The 15,894-nt window shown below is 52.7% G+C and overlaps 4 protein-coding genes across 4 annotated transcripts; 2 read left to right on the top strand and 2 right to left on the bottom strand.

The window, feature by feature from the left end:
- Positions 1-1,184: 1,184 nt before the first annotated feature.
- Positions 1,185-2,402, bottom strand: AYO20_03093 (hypothetical protein; the record flags this gene model as incomplete). Its single annotated transcript, XM_022641396.1, has 1 exon — positions 1,185-2,402. One exon carries the CDS (start codon positions 2,400-2,402, stop codon positions 1,185-1,187), a length of 1,218 nt encoding a protein of 405 aa, XP_022502598.1.
- Positions 2,403-3,644: 1,242 nt separating this feature from the next.
- On the top strand, positions 3,645-4,856 carry AYO20_03092 (hypothetical protein; the record flags this gene model as incomplete). Its single annotated transcript, XM_022641395.1, has 1 exon — positions 3,645-4,856. The coding sequence occupies one exon, from the start codon at positions 3,645-3,647 to the stop codon at positions 4,854-4,856; it is 1,212 nt and encodes a 403-aa protein (XP_022502597.1).
- A 3,697-nt stretch (positions 4,857-8,553) lies between these two features.
- Positions 8,554-11,287, top strand: AYO20_03091 (hypothetical protein; the record flags this gene model as incomplete). Its single annotated transcript, XM_022641394.1, has 4 exons — positions 8,554-8,725; positions 8,844-10,048; positions 10,096-11,093; positions 11,146-11,287. The coding sequence occupies 4 exons, from the start codon at positions 8,554-8,556 to the stop codon at positions 11,285-11,287; spliced, it is 2,517 nt and encodes an 838-aa protein (XP_022502596.1).
- Positions 11,288-12,670: 1,383 nt separating this feature from the next.
- Positions 12,671-14,083, bottom strand: AYO20_03090 (hypothetical protein; the record flags this gene model as incomplete). The annotated part of the gene is made up of 1 exon (XM_022641393.1): positions 12,671-14,083. One exon carries the CDS (start codon positions 14,081-14,083, stop codon positions 12,671-12,673), a length of 1,413 nt encoding a protein of 470 aa, XP_022502595.1.
- Between the last annotated feature and the right edge of the window lie 1,811 nt (positions 14,084-15,894).

Genomic DNA, 15,894 nt, shown 5'->3' with positions numbered 1-15,894 from the left:
GTCTGTTAGCAAACTCTACTTTGACGCGTAGAACTGTGACGACTTACTGGCTGGGGTTGCATCCTGTAGCCACGGGGAATGCTTCGGGGCAGGTTGGCCGAAGCGGCATGACCAATGAAACCAGTGGGAGCTGACACCAAAGGGGAAAGTCACATGACCTCTGCTACGGATCTCTTATATAACGTGGTGCAATGTCTCACAGAAGTATGGAGAGCATTGGAAATCAATCCCTCTTGGGGTCCTCGCTACTTCAAGTCCCGTGAATATCTAGGTGAGAAATCTGTGTAGAACAATGATCAAATATAAGGAGACTGCCCGGAGAAGGCATGATGGTGCTGATTACATAATATCCGGTGCCAAATCGACTGTGGGGGAGATAGGACCAGAGCCCGAACGGAAGTCTCCCTAAGTAGTAGGCGAGGGAGTACGGGTAGGAGCTGGCTAAAGCCGTGAAGGGGTAGAAGAGAGCGGGCGAGGGAGCGATTCGACTAAATAGTCGTTAGCGTGAGAATAAAGCGGCGAGGGATAAGTCAACCAAAAAGTCGTGGGCGACGACTTGTTCGGGGATTAGATATATAGTATAATACGAGTGAGTACTGAGTACCGAGTATAGGTTTTGATAGGGGACCTATGGTATGATATATAATATATGTAGTATTTGACATGTAAACACTACAGTAGGTACTTGCAGGTATATCGGATATGTACCGAGTAAGTAATTATCCAGGTTATCGGTTAAATCGGTATACAAGTGTAGTAGTAATGGCACTATATAGAGGCTGCTTGAAGCCTTATTTTGAAACTCGACTCGACTCGGGAGAGCACTGCTCGCGCTCGCAAACTGTAGGCTGCTCTTCCCACACGCCGCCCCTATTCCGGTTCGTTGTGTGTATGCTTGTCTTGTACGCTTGTACGCTTTTTCAATCGCTTGGTCTTCCAGAAGAATAACCAAAAGACAAAGATAAAAATTGTGAGGTGGTTCGAGATGCGAACCCATTCCCTCTTTTGCCTGTATTTAACAGTCTCTAAACCTTCCCTACCTCCCTTCCATATCGCATAATATCTCATGATCGTCGCTCCGTTTCGCAAATCCAAAACCCCTGATTCCTGACTCCTGACAAATTCCAAAAGGCTCAGCCAGGCACCAGGTCTTCGAGAGCAAATGATGGCCCGCCACGTACACCCTATTCTCGCTGCAAGTAAAAGTCATCCACGCCATTATACCGGGTACCGGGCGTTCCGGCGGGGTAGAAGATCTTCTTCAGCACCATTAGACAAAGCGCGAGGAACACGCCCGCGATCGCCCGGTCGATGGTGATGGTATGTTCCCTATCCCTTCCCTGGCCCCGCTGGAGAGTCAGGGGCTGCGCGCTCTGTGCAATCGCCGCATTGGCCGCGGCTAACGGGGCATTGTGCAGCCCCGCGAAAAACGGTCGCCGATGATGAGTGTTAGTAGAAGAACCTGTGTTGGACGAAGCAGATTGAGCAAAGTCGCCCGGCGTGAGGACTGCCTCAGCAGAGGCCTGAGCTGCTTCCGCGGAGGGCGTAGGGACCATGGGGATGCATCGCTGGCTCGCGGGTCGGGTGAGGTTGGATGAGTTGGATCGTGATGAATGTGATGAGGACGACGGCGGAAGTTGAGGCTTGGAGGATGGTGGCACTGGTACCGATGCGGGTTGCGCAGGGGTATCGGGATCTGGATTTGTAGAAGGCTGTAGCAACCGCTCTTGTGGCACCGTTGTTGTCACCTTTGCATCTTCCTGTTCAGCAGCTCCTGTTGTTTGCGAAGGGACGCCAGGTTTTGCATTCGGGTCTCTCGCCTCCAGCGTCATGCCCTCCGGCAGGCTCTCTAATCCCAGATCCCCCTCTGCCGAGACGTTGACACCGGCCTCCCGACAGATATCCCACCACTCGCGCATAATGGTCTCATTCGTTTTGCGACAAGCCTCGCATTTCCAGCTCCGACTCTCCTTTGCCAGTCTCCTCCTCACGTCCGCAGGTGCTTCCAAGCCTCCAACTTGGCCAGCTGAACCCTTCTCGGCCATGAACGTCCGGAGCGCCGTCAACGCGGTCCGGACACCCCAGGCGGGCATCCACGTCTCTTCGTGGAACCCGGATATGCTCAGACAGATCTCGCGGTTGACCTCAAACCTCCCTGACGGCGTGAGAAACCTAAAGTTCGGCGGCTTCAGTGGGTATGTGGCCGGCAGCGTGATGCGCCCGTGGTACATGCCTCCAGCGTATGGGGAGGGGGAGGGAGGACCGAGTAGAGTGAAGTGCCACTCATGCAGGTCGGAGTCGGAGACAGGGCCTGCAAAGAAGGCGGGGTTGGGGTTCGAAGAGGGCGAGGAGAGCTCGGCAGTCTCCTTGAGAAGGCGCCGGATCGTAGGCGAGGGAGCCATGGTTGTCTGATACTGGTAGCAGAGGTCGAGGAAATCCGCAAGTTGAGGCTCAGGATGAGGTCATTGAGTGGGCAATAGGCTCCAGTAAAGATGCTGTTCGAACGCTGGTTTGGTGTATGAAGGAGTAGATGCAGGGCAGTATGAGGTTATGAGGTCGGTTCGGGCACAGATTCCCAGCGCAACATGAGGTTTCCCGCTCTCGTCGAGGAGGTCAAGGGATTGGCGCATGCGTTTGTAAGACAAGGCTGACCTGCGCCAACTTCTCAGCCTTGTGATTCTTGGAAGTGGCTGGCCGCTTTAAGGGGTTTCCTTCCAAGGCTGAGATGATGTTTCGTCTCTTTTCACTCTACAAAAGTCGTTTCGCAGAAGGGTTTCCAACAGAGATAAGACTTTAACGGAAATACCCTATTCAAGACACCTCAAGCATTGTTTGCAGCTTACAAGAGGTTTCTATCGATGCTGTCTAGCCTTACTTTCGACTGCTACACCACCACGCGGTGCACACCGGAGTCCACAAATCTCCACGATCTCCAATTATTGATTGAACCGTTCGATTGAGAGAGCCACTCGAGTTCTCACCGACAAAGAGGTCCACAGGAAGAAGGTGCCATGTTGTTTGCTCCCAAGAATAAAGCTGCCCCTTTCTTGATAAGGGCTGCGACTCGTCCCATGGCGCCGCATATCTAGGACCACTCTCAGGGATCCCCCCAGGGAACGAATCTTCTCTTCCCATCTCAACTGGGTAGTCGGGGGGTGAGAAGCGGGATGTGATGGACATGGCGATTGGTGGCAGCCTCGTCCTATGGCGTCGCAGAACAACCGCCTCGTCTCAACTTGGTCACAGCCTTGTCCATGCGAGGCAAGGGGCGCGTTTCACGCTGCTTCAGCCACGAACCCCCTTGGTCCCTTACCCTCATCACTCCGACCCTGGTGCATCTGAACGAGCAATATCACAAAAGTTTAAAAGCTAGGCAGGGACGTGTGATCTGGGAATGCAGTCTCGCAATATCTTCGCTTCCTTTTTTCTTTGAGGTCTACCACAAACACTTACATACAATCTGCCCTAGGCCTGAAAACCTTGCACAGAACATTCCCGTTAAGTACCGTGCCTGGCACCTATTGCTTCCGAGTATACATTCGAAAGGCAGAATTGTCAACCAAAGACTGCTAGAGAGGATGTGGTCACCCAGTCGCATCACTCGCACACCTTCTAGCCATTCCATCGCCGTGTCAGTAGCTTCCATGGCCACATCGACCATGAGCCAGAACTCTTCACAGCTGGGATCGAGTCCGGATACCAACTACAGCGATAACGACAATGACAGTATCCTGTCTTCATACCAGGGCGAGAAGCAGAATCATGATCCATCACTTCAACCGCAACTCCAGCATCAAGCCGTGCCGTTCGATCCGGAAGATATGCCTCTCTGGCAGCCCAAGAAACGAACACTCACCTTGAACTCGCACGAGCATTTCCTCGTCGCCGCCAAACAGCACCGCGAAGTGCATCAGAACTTGGAGATGCAAAGAAAGCGTAGTGAGTCTGTGGCGACAGACGACTCCCACGCCACACTGGCTGAGGATGATTCCACGACAGACCAGGCTGATATGGATCTCAAAACCCCAACTGTAGCTGGACTGAAACTTCCCAACGAGACAGAAGACCAACTTGTCAGTGATCCCAGCCCTTCGCTCGAGACGGCTGGTCCTATGTCCAACCTTCTCCGTTCCATCCTCCTCCGCGTCGTCGACGTTGAACGGTCTCACCCGACGATCATGTCCAACGATTATAACGAACTTCAAACCCGCCTCAACGAGCTTGAACGTGAGAATCAAACCATCCTCAGGCACCACGCTGATCTGCTGTCCCTACGCAATGAAGATCTCTCCAACCTGATTAGAGTGAGGGATATGCTGGCTGAAGAAAGACGAGGACATGCCGCTATGAAAAAATTGAGAGACGAAGACTTGGAAAACGTCTTGATGTTGAGAGGGAAGCTTGCCAAAGCAACCTGGGCTGGGAGATTGCAAACCTCGCAACCGCAGGACCGACGTTCCATCCTGGGAGGTGGATCCATCACACCCACGCTACAGAGGACCTCACGGCCCGAATCAGATGATCTTTGGCAACAAGCCCGTACTGCTGCAATGGAGCAACGTGTATTGGAGCTTGAGAAGGCAAATACCGAGTTGCGGACTCGTTCTATAACAGCGTCCAGCGTTGGTACCTTTCCAGTGGCCCGTGGTGCGACGGGAGGCGATTTGCCGTGGAGTCGAGTTGAAGCCATGTTCGAAGACAGCCTGAAACATCGCGAGAAGATGGCGACCAAGGTCCAGCAGTTACGGTCAGAGAAGGAAGCACTACAAAAAGAGGTGGCAACGCTGGAAGACCGGAACGCCGAGCTGGAAGCACTCGTCGAGAGGCTGAAGAGGGGGTTCAGTGCTGCGCATTGACACTGCGATGGTATAAGGTGTTTGGGATGAAAAAAGAGCAAGTGCAAGGGCGAAGGCAATCAGGTCCAGTAGAACCACGATAGAGGAGAAATGTGTTAACGAATACCCTTTTGACATCGAGAGGCCAACTCACTGTATTGTTGCAAATCGACTACCATGTCGTCCAGGAACCACGGAATGCCAAAACATGCTTCCACATCTTGACTCTCGCTTCTGCATAGCGCTGTTCCAGCAGTAGTCGCCCAAAGTTTTCCAAATGATACGAGCACATGCCTGAGGAATCCACGATATCTTCCCGACCCAGTCCAGGGAATGTGACATCTTGAATAAATTTCTTGGTGTGTCGGCTATGCGCCGGGTTCGGCTAGAAGCATAGATCCTGATCTTGGACTGCATCCGATGACACAGACCTGATCGACTCGACGTAATCGACGTACCGAAGAAGGTCCTGGTGATACATGCTTTTGTGGTGATGTCAAGTCGGACATACTTGCACCACTTGTGTAAGAGGAGTGGCGGTCTTGGTGTGCCAGCCATGTTTTTGGACAAAGTGTTGTTCAATCGGCTCGTCAGGGGTTTGGCAGCCAAGGCGGTCAAACAACTGGCTTCGCCATGCCCCTCTGGGGACAAATCCGGCCTCCCATTACCAGGGTCTCCTGGCATTCATTCGCACCTCTGCATGCCTTGGGTGTTTATTTTCGTCTTTTGAGACCACGCGTGTTAAAAACAAACATTGTCTGCCTTCCTTCTGGAAGGTTGCTCCTGAGCAGCGAGAACGATATCTTCGACGCGAAACAAATTAGCTGTACCCCTCCGAGCCCCTCGGTTCCTCAGATGTTGCAAACTTGGCGGTGCGAGATTGGGGCCTTAGCCAAGGAGACTTGTGGTTCCGTGGAGGTTCTCGAATCGCAGTGACTAAGGCACAAGGGGTTGGAATCCAGCAAACTTGATGACCGATGCAACACAAACGGAAATTGTCCCAAACCTCACAAGGAGCTTTCTCAATGTTCGAGTACAGTCTCCAAAAGAAAGTGGATGGGTGGGGAGCTAGGTAGCTTTGGCGGCTTGTGGGTATTCCGACGGGCGCGAAGGAGGCGGTGTCCGCTGTGGCTACTGGTGGTGCTGGGGCTCTGGAGCTTTGCCTTCCCTGGCTTAAAATGCGGCAAACTGCGCAGTGTCATGTCCCCATGTAACTTGGACCGACCACACGGAACAGCTCGAAGGCACAATTGGCGAGCAGCCGGCAGGTTTTGACTTTCAAAGGTCTTTAGCGGTCCAGGAGCAGAATGCGGCTGCCGGGGAAAGTGCTCCGGAAATGCATTGTTCGAAATGCTTTCACCGTCTCTTCTGATGCCACCAGTTAGATCGCCTGAGCATGCGAAATGGCGCGATAAGAGAGGGACACGAGAGAATAATACGAGACTGGCGGACCTCGTCAGGTGCTCGGTTTCGTCGTAGCTATTATGTACCAGCTCGTCCTCGTACGATTAGATTCTCAGGGAGGTGGAGGGGTGACCTCGCGGGGCTATGACTCGCCTCGCAGAGCAAGCGCTGATTGCTGTGCCGTTGACTTTGCAATAATGTGATTGCTTCAGTGCCACAAGGTTTTGGTTGTTCCAAACACGACTGTTTTTTTTTGTTTTTTTTCTTCGGGAGAGAGTAGGAGTAGATACATCTTCCAGAGCTCATGTACGACTTGTTATGAGCAGGTCGAGTCGTTCTTCTCTCGTCAGGAGAGCTGTTAATCTTTCTTTTTTGGGGGGCCGACCGATGCCGAGTTGCTTCTGCCAACAGCCCTTTGAATCCCACCATGTACCCACCCCAGGTCCACCAGACTGGGTTTGTCCACGAGGATGGGACTCGGGAGTCTGGGACATGCCTCGAACCAGGGCGCGGAAGGAGGGGTGATGCTTCCTAGCCCTTGACAAGTCCCGCCACGTCAGAGAAAGGGGATGCCCGTCTGACATTAACAATCTTGTCCGTTTCTCAGCTCTGAGTAGTGGTCAGACGGGTTTATCCTTGTAACAGACGTGGTTAGCGAGCTCCACGTCGTGATTGAAGCCCGCGTCCCCCCATGAGATCAAGGAGCTGCAACTTGCAAGGGAAAATGCAGGAACAAGAGCCAAGGCAAGATTCTAAGTGCTGACGATCCGACACTTTGTTTTCTTCCCACTTTTTTTACTTGGTGCCACGATTGATTTAATCTGCGCGGAGCAACAAATGCCAGTCGTTGATTCGATTAAGTGGCCACCTGTTCTCACCGTTGCGACCATCATAAGCAATTAATTGGTTCGCAAGTCAGTCCAATGGGAGAAGCTGCGTGGGTGTAGGAGGTGTTGTGACTGGGAGCATCGTTTTTTGGGCGTGACGCTGCATGGGCAACGGCACAAGCGTGGGTACGGACCGAAGCTTGTGGCCATGAGATTCGAGAGATGGCTGGTGAAGGTGAGGTGGCTGGGGGGCTTGGAGCAGAATCAGTCACCTCCCAAGCCCTGAGGAACATCAACCCATCCAGCAGGATGGCATTCGAGAGGTGTGATGAACGCAACTCGGACGCCTTCTCTGTAACCATAAATGGGCAGTTTGCCTGCAAAATGTGTCTCGTGACAGCGGAGGTCAACTTACCATCACTTTCTTTCTAGGTTGAGGATGTGCGCAGTGACTCGGCTGCCATTCGTGGGATGGGCTCTGGGTTGTCCGTGGCCAAATTGACCAGTATCTCGGGGCCAGGGATGAGGCCTCGAAGTGGGCTTTCCCAGCACTCCGGTATCTCGAAAGTGGTCTTCCGCAGGGAATGAGAGGTGTACGAGCAGTAAAGAGGCCATACTAACTTTCCTAACGTTAGAGTCCAGGCCGGTTTGATGGGTTTGTTGTCGTAGACTGCCGGGGAAGTGGCTTGAAGGAGGGATGGGGACTTGGTGGATGGATGAGTGTCTCTTCTCGAAGGGTGGCACCCTCGAAGCTGTGTGGGAAGGGAGAGGAAGGGAACAAGGACCCGCCAGCTGGGAATGGCGCGGGTCCGTTCAGGTCTGTTCGGGTGCCCCTCGGCCAGTGATGAGCTGGTCAATGTAGTAATTTTCAGGGGCTTCAGGGTTCTCACCGAGCGGGATCATGGGCTGAGGGAGATGCCTGGGCCCTCGCCTGGAATCTCTTGTGAGCTGGAGGCCTTTCCCCCCCAAGAGCAGCCCTCCCCTCCGTCCTTTCCCTCCCTCCCTCCCTCCTTTTGCCCCTCCTCCGTTTTCATTTTCTTTTCATCGCACACATCTCTTTCCCCCCTGCGCTGTACCAACACACCCTTCGTCGTCGTTATCTCGTCGACGGCTGTATTATAATTTCCATCACCTTCGTGGCAGCTTGTCGCTGCAGGTCGGTTGATACTCGATACAGACTTCACGCATACACACGTGATCCACTTTGACTGGTGTTCTTCGCCAATCGAGTCTCGGAGACGAATCCATTCAAGTCACCGTGCGAACCAACCCAGCGACCCAGCCAGCACTTGCTTGCAGAGAGCCCACAGCTGCAGCCAACCCTTCCTCAAATCCTACCTCTCACTCATTCTCTCAATTCGAACTCGAGCGTGCGCTGATCCCACGCGGAATGATCACGACGATATCAACACCTCTGAACCAACTCACTTTCGAGCCAAAGGCTTGCGCCTGGTCGGAGGACTTTTAACCCTTAACTTACATCCACCATGGCTCAGTCTGACGCTGTTACTGCTGTTGAGCCTGCCAACGCCACAGCCACCACGACGACAGCCCTCCCACCCAAAAAAGCCGCCTCTGCGCCCGAAAAGAAGTACAAATGCCAGTACTGCAATCGAGCCTTCAGTCGCAGCGAACACAGGAGTCGACACGAGCGGTCGCGTAAGTCACCAACTTTTTTTTCGGTTGTTGCGACGTGGGGCACCAAGGAGAAATCCAACCCCGCCATCAACAATCCATCTATTATTTGACTCTTTGTTAACTTCTCATCCCTTGACAGACACCAAGGAGCGTCCCTTCAAATGTCAGAAATGTCGCAGCACCTTTGTCCGCCGAGATCTGCTCCTGCGCCACGACCGAACCGTACATGCGAAGGATGGCGGTGTACCTCTACAGTCTGAGGGAAGGCAGAAGAAGTCGAGTACGACCACAGGTACAGATAAAGGTGCAGGCGCAGGGACGAAAGCGGCGCCCTCAACGGCTACCGCTCCGTCCAAGCCCTCCATCACCATCGATCCTGGCACGTTGGAGCAGATAGAGGCAAGCAGCGATGGTATGCTCGACCTTGAAACTGCCGCCATGTTGATGACAGACTTCCAACACAAGGCGGCCGCAGCAGCGAACGGTCATCTGAACAACGGCGAAGGGTCAATCCCCGGCTACTCCCCAGACCGCAGCTCGCTCCTCGAATCGTCCGACTATCTCGGTGGCGCCAACAGCCTACCCCATATGCCCTGGGACAGCTTCATGCCCCAGGGTCCGTCGGAGCCCAAGGCGCATTCCATGTCCAGCATGTCGTCGCAAGATAACCTGTCACAGCCGCCGTACATCCACATGGGATCAATACATCCCCATCAATCGCAGCTCCCTCCCATCATGGAACGCACAAGCTCGCTCAGCGCCTCTCTGCCCTCTGCCTTTCCTGGCCTTGCAGACACCTTCCCCGTCTCTGGGACCCATACGCCCAATGCGCTCTCGCCGTTTCCGTCAATGACCGGTCCCGTCTCGCCAGTGAATTATCGCAAGTCGCCTGGTCCAGCCCAACCCCTTTCTTTACCCAAAGCTCCACAGTTTGACAACGAAGATGAGAGAGCTATGATTGCTAATCAACTAGGAGGAGACATTTCCCTTCCCTCGTTGCCCTCTATCAACCTCTATCTCACCACATACTTCAACTTATTCCACCATCATCTTCCCTTCCTTCACCCTGTCAGTTTCCGGCCCGAGACAACCGAACCGGCTCTTCTCCTTGCCATTCTCTCCATTGGCGCCCTGTACAACTTCGATCAGGAACAAGCCTATCTGCTTCACCACGGCTCCAAGAAACTTGTCAATCAGTTTCTTCAGAACAAGGACAACTTCGACTCGCGGAAATGCCCACTCTGGACGATGCAGAGTACACTTCTCAACATGGTTTTTGAAAGCTGGAGCGGTGGCTCCCAAGGCTTGGAATGGGCATGTTCCATCAAAAGCCTGCTTGCAAACGTAAGTTCTTACCGAATGTCTCGCAAATGCATGCTTATTTTTCATAGATGGTCGCTGGTAACAAATACGAACTCAAGCTACGGATCGACGCACGTTCTGGCACTCCACCAACCCACCAGGAATGGGTCAACGAAGAAGGCTGCAGGAGAACCTATTATGCCGTCTACATCTTCTTTGGGATGTTGACCTTGACCTACAATCACACTCCAGCAATCAGTTTCAACGAATTCGATTCATTACCCCTGCCTTCGTCTGAATCATTGTGGAATATCGAACCGAGTGATGAGGATTCTTGGCAAGACATCTTCGCAGCTTCGCCCACGATCACAGTCAGAGAGGCGCACGATAGTCTCTTCCAGGGCGATGCCGCTAGATACAGCGCATTTGCAACTCGTGTAATGATCAATGCACTCTTCTTAGAGGTTTGGAATCTCCGGCGAAGCTTTGAATCGTTGCAAGACGTTGTTCTGGAGTGGAAGATTCGAATTGCATTGGAAACGTGGGAGAGATCACTTGATCTTTGCGAACCGGAAACCATCGTCGTCCCATTGAGCACTCCGCACAAGAGTCACCCACTCATCTTCAACTCAATGGCCGTATATCGAAACACCAGGGCTTTCCTCGAAGTGGACCTCAAGAATGTCCAAGAAGCATTGCGATATCACAACTCGTACGAGATTGCAGGGGCTATGACGTTATCCCGAGACGCCGTCAAAAGAACCAAGGAAATGATCAAGGTGATCGAGCAATGCTACGAGTGCATGGAGATCGTCGCAATGCAAGGCATCAACTGGGTGACAAAGACATCTTCGACCAACTGGAGCATCGAGCATCCCCTTTGCGGCCTCGATTTGATCACGATCCTCAGTCTATGGCTCTATCGCATCGAGCACGACGATCAAGAAGCTACAGAGGAAGAGCTCTCCATGTATATGAAAGTTCGGGGCTTGTTTGACGATGACGCTGTCGATTCAAATGGATCACGTTTGAGCTCTACCGTTGCCCGAGTCTGGGGGTCCATGTTGGATGGTGTGGTTGTTTGGGGGTAAGTCGAGGTTCCTATCCATGATGATTGGTTGATTCTAATTCTGTCACAGCATCTCGAAAACCATGGGTGAATCATTCAAGCTCCATGCTCAAGCTCTCGTTGGATATGTCGATGAGATGCATCTGGATCCCGTCACTGGCATGCCACAAGTGTCAGAGCAGGCACTGATGGGCATGGAAGCAGCATACTAAAACCATTTCCTTTGTGACTTATGTCGGCACAATTACTCCTCTCTACCTCTTGCATGGCGAACGGTGGCTTTTTTTGGGCGGGAGAAACACGGCGTTGATCAGCATGGCGGTTCGTCCTCTTTACGGCATCAACTCGACTTAGAAGCCTTGTTTTTCAGCACATCAACCCGCCTCCTTCCAGACACTGGTCCCTCTCGACACTCGACCGGCCGTCCATGGTCTTGAGCGGCTAAGGCAAGCACCATTCATCTGAGTGCGCAACGTACTTGAACTCGATCTCATCACGAACCACATACAACATCTAATCTTCTCCGCTTGATACCTTGTGCGCTTACCGGATGCAAGACTCCCACTCATCTGCATTTACTGATGACATTTCTCGCTCAAACAAAAAGGACGGACTTGAGCGTCCACTACGGCCAGCAGGAATTCCTGGCCTCATGACCATTCATCTCTTTGCAACATTTTTTTGAAACCTTAGGACTGAGACACGGCCGATTGTGTGATTTGATTATTCTTACCTCTGTACACTAGTGACATGGGCGGAAGTGGTGCGCCGGAGTAGGATACACTTGGGAGTTTTGAGTCGCGCAGAGCATGGCACAGCTCACAGCTCTGCATCATACTTGCAGAGCCAGGCAGAAATAAGAGATCACACACAAGCAATTAATTAATGATATCCACCAGTGTTGCACACCTTGAGATGATCTGTTTCCCTGCTCGGGTATAAGGGATGATGCCACTTGCATGTGGATCTTGTCGCGAATCGGGCTATAATATCAAGGCCACTTCTTCATTATTCCCTTCCTCCCTCTTTTTTGTAGGTTAGTAATAGAACCAAGCTATACCCTTCTTCGCACGATGGGCGTGGAGGGTGAGTCGTCAACGAGTACACAATACAGTATGCGACTTTTCACGTCCATTTTCCGGCAGGGTCAGGGGTCCCACAATACTGGTGGAGGTGGGATAATTGAGGGTTCGTGTGCCATTGTACTATATATTATCTCTGCACCGGGAAGGACATATCTATGCAGATCTGGGAGAGCAAGGCTGAGAACCCCCGTTTTTACCCATGGGTGCGGTGCGACCCTCCTCCCCGGCCTTCGACATCCGCGACCTGACTATAATAATACTGGACTTGTTCTGGTTGTTTGGAGTCATATCTCATAGCTTCGTAGTGGTTTGGCGAGAACAAGGCATTAAATGCTGTGGACTCTGATGAATGATCTGGCATGTGCTGTAATCCAAGGCCAGTCGGGTCGACTGACTAACTGACTTATAGTTTTGAGGACAGCACAGGCAGGAAAGGAGTCAAATGTGAGAAAAAAAAAAGAAAGACACCGGCGTTTTGTCGTTCGACCACGAACTCGACATAGGGTGGTTTCACCCGATCCCGTTGAAATCGACGGCTGTCCACCACTTCTTCCTCAAAGCGTCACTGACCATCGTCAGTTCATCCACCTTCCCGGCCTCTCGATCCCTTGCCTGCAGGAATTCACACGCCGCGTTATCTGCATCGCCTTCAGCATCGTAGTAGAAGATTCCGGGTACGCTATCCGGCGAATCGAACATCTGCCACGACCGATACTCTGGCGGAAGAGCAGGAAAAGGACGTCTGACCACGCCATCCTCGAGGCCCCGGGCTTCTGGCAAGGATGACGCGTCCCGCTTGAGTAGCTCTTGTGCGTCGGAACACATGTTCAACTCGCCCGACACCAGAGATACCTGCTGTTTGGTCCAAGCTCGGGGGATCCGTTTCTGCTCATAGATAGTCACCGCTTCGGGCACAGTCAGCGTTCCGCGCACAACTTCACTCAGAACACGTCCGAGGAAGACACCATCTTCCATCGCTGTGGCTGCTCCTTGGCCCATGTGGTTCTGCATGCAATGTGCGGCGTCGCCCAGTAGCACCACATTTCTGGCCTCGTTCGACCACCGGTCCATTGGAGGCATGACAAGTAAGGGCCACCGTTGCGTGTAATTGACTAGTTCAATGATGGACTGGATTGCCGGGCTGTAATCCTTGTAGTATCCTCTGAATTCGTCAATGTCGACTTCCTCCATTTTCTCCACGTAGTAGTCCTTGCAAAACGAAGTGACTACATTTAGCTCTTTCCCTCCGGAGAGTGGGTAGGTCATTATGTAGCCGTTTGGCCCCGTCCACATGTCCATTGTGTTAGTCAAGATCGACGCTGCTTCAGGAGCCTTGCTTTTGATCTCCTCGTACGTGAGCACGCCCCGGTAAGCGGCAACTTTGGATGGAGCGCGAGGTTTGACTTCGGGGAAGAGATGTTGTCGGATCGTGGATTTGATGCCGTCGCAGCCCACCACTATGTCGAATGTGTAAGAATCCCCGTTGGTCGTGGTGACCGTCGCCGACTTCTCTGTGTACTCGAGCTTCTGAACCCGGGCTCCGACAATGATTTCGACTCCATGACGGCGAGCCGACTCTGTAAGGCCGGCATGTAGATGGTCTCGCCGAGCAATCAAATGAGGGAAGCCGGTGAACTTGTGAACACGTTTCGGATCGACCCTCGTCACCACCTTGCCATTGACGCCCCATGTCCGCACTTCGTCCACTTGAACTAGATTCTCGCCAATGATCTCGTCCACACCCCAGCGGATGAGGTACCTTGATACATTGGGGAAAATCTGGATGCCGGCTCCAATTTCCCCAAGTTCGGTTGCCGCCTCGAGGATGGTGACTTCGACTCCTCCTCGACGCAAGGCAATTGCCGCAGTAAGTCCTCCCATGCCCGCACCGATTACCCCTGCATGGAGGCTGACCGGAGGCATCGTCGACAGGGTTGTCGAACGACGCGCAGATCAAGAAAAGACAGCTGGGATCCGTTGCGGTTGAATTCCGTTTCCACAAACAGCTCGATGGACCTAGACAGCCTTTCACTCCCCAGCCCGGGGCCGTTGCAATATCAAACTTTGATTTGGCAGCCTGACACATGCACAGTGGCGTTTTGTCGTGAGTTCGTGATTGAGCGGGTGGTGCTCCATAATCTGACGACCGCAAGTCTCGCTCCCTTCAGACTGACATGAGGTCGTAGACTCGTAAAGGGCAATTGATCCGTCGTCTCAGGCGCCCCGAGTCTGGCTGGAGAAGGAAGACATTTCGTGGAGATTGGGGGAGATGACCGCCCTCGAGATTTGCTGAGGGATCTGTATGGGGGAGGCCTGATAAGATGGCGAGATGGCGCTGAACAACGACGGCCTGCGGATTTAGGCGACTGACCGAAGAGCGTAGACAGCCGAAGTCGCAATAATACTAGGCTTGTTCCATCTTTCTGCAGTTCAAACAACGAAGTGATCAATGTGATATGGTATTGTCGTGACTGTGGAGGTTCTTTTCCAACCCCAAATGGGGGCTGGTCAACATCCGGATATATTCGATCTGCAAGGATATGTCGTCTATCAACTGACACAGACTGTGTCTGCTACCTCCATCAACACGGTTCAGACCAGCGTCCGTTGTTCCTCCAGGGATTACTCCGCGAAAAGGACGCGAAGCTTGGATCCTTGCTTCCCGAGCGGTCTCGTAATTTAACCTTCGGTGGCACGCGACTTGTATCTTGAAGCCCCTGAAAACGCTTCTCCCAGTTACGCGAGATGGGTGCCCCTCCAGGTCCTTCGAGTACGAATAGTTAATGCCACGGGCGACATGAGCCAAACTTGTTCAGGCCAGGACGACATGGTCTTTTGGTAGAGGAGAAAATACACTGGGTCCCCATTGCTGATCGTACATTTCCCGAAACTGTAGTGTGAAGGCTACTTTGCATCACAGTTGACAGTACAGCGACGTCCGGTCAGCGCTATGGGCTCAGCCACCTCCAGATTTTGCTTTGCCGTAACTCTTGAACCAGGAAACGAACGGAAAGCTAAAGGTTCGATCGGCGCGGGAGGACTTGAAATGCATGTGAATCTGAGAATACGCGTCATGGACGCGAGCAAGAGTTTATCTTCGTATTATTGACCCCCTCTTCTCCGAGTCCTCATCTGGACCCAGCGCGAGCATACCGGGGAGACAAGCAGCTGTGCCGGTCGATGCTGGGTAAAGCATCAAGTGGATTGTGGGTTCAATGCGTGGTGCTGGGCTTGCACAGTGTGTTAGCTGAATCAAGGATAAAGGAAGTCACTAGGAGCTTGCCGGGTTGGCGAGGCGAAGGCAACCGAGTTTAACCAGTCTATATCAGACGCGGCGAGGAAGGTCCGGGGGACAATAGTTCAGGTGGTAGGCGGCGAAGGGCGGCAATTGCAGGTGAGAAAAGAGACATCAATGAGAGAGCGACTGAGGTAGAGATAAAGACAGAGAGAGGCAGAGGGGGGGAGGAAGGGGACTGTCACGGTATGTAGGTACTTGTACATATGTACCGAGTACAAGTGGGGGGTTCCTCCGTAAAGTGAGAGGTAGAGAAAGACACCCAGGCTTGGTTAGGCGTCACAAGTACCCAGTCGACACCAATGGCACCCCCAAGAGTCAAGACTGGCACCGAGTGCTTCTTCCGGCTCCTTTGTACATACCTTACTTACGAGTAGCAGGTACTTAATCCCTACATAAACCCTTGGAAACTCACTTTCTCCGCCAGTGCTAAGTGCTC

This window comes from Fonsecaea nubica (genome assembly GCF_001646965.1).
Source record: "Fonsecaea nubica strain CBS 269.64 chromosome Unknown Scaff14, whole genome shotgun sequence".
Classification (NCBI taxonomy): domain Eukaryota; kingdom Fungi; phylum Ascomycota; class Eurotiomycetes; order Chaetothyriales; family Herpotrichiellaceae; genus Fonsecaea; species Fonsecaea nubica.
Note: the sequence above shows the minus strand (reverse complement) of the source record. Positions and strands in the feature narration are given on the sequence as shown.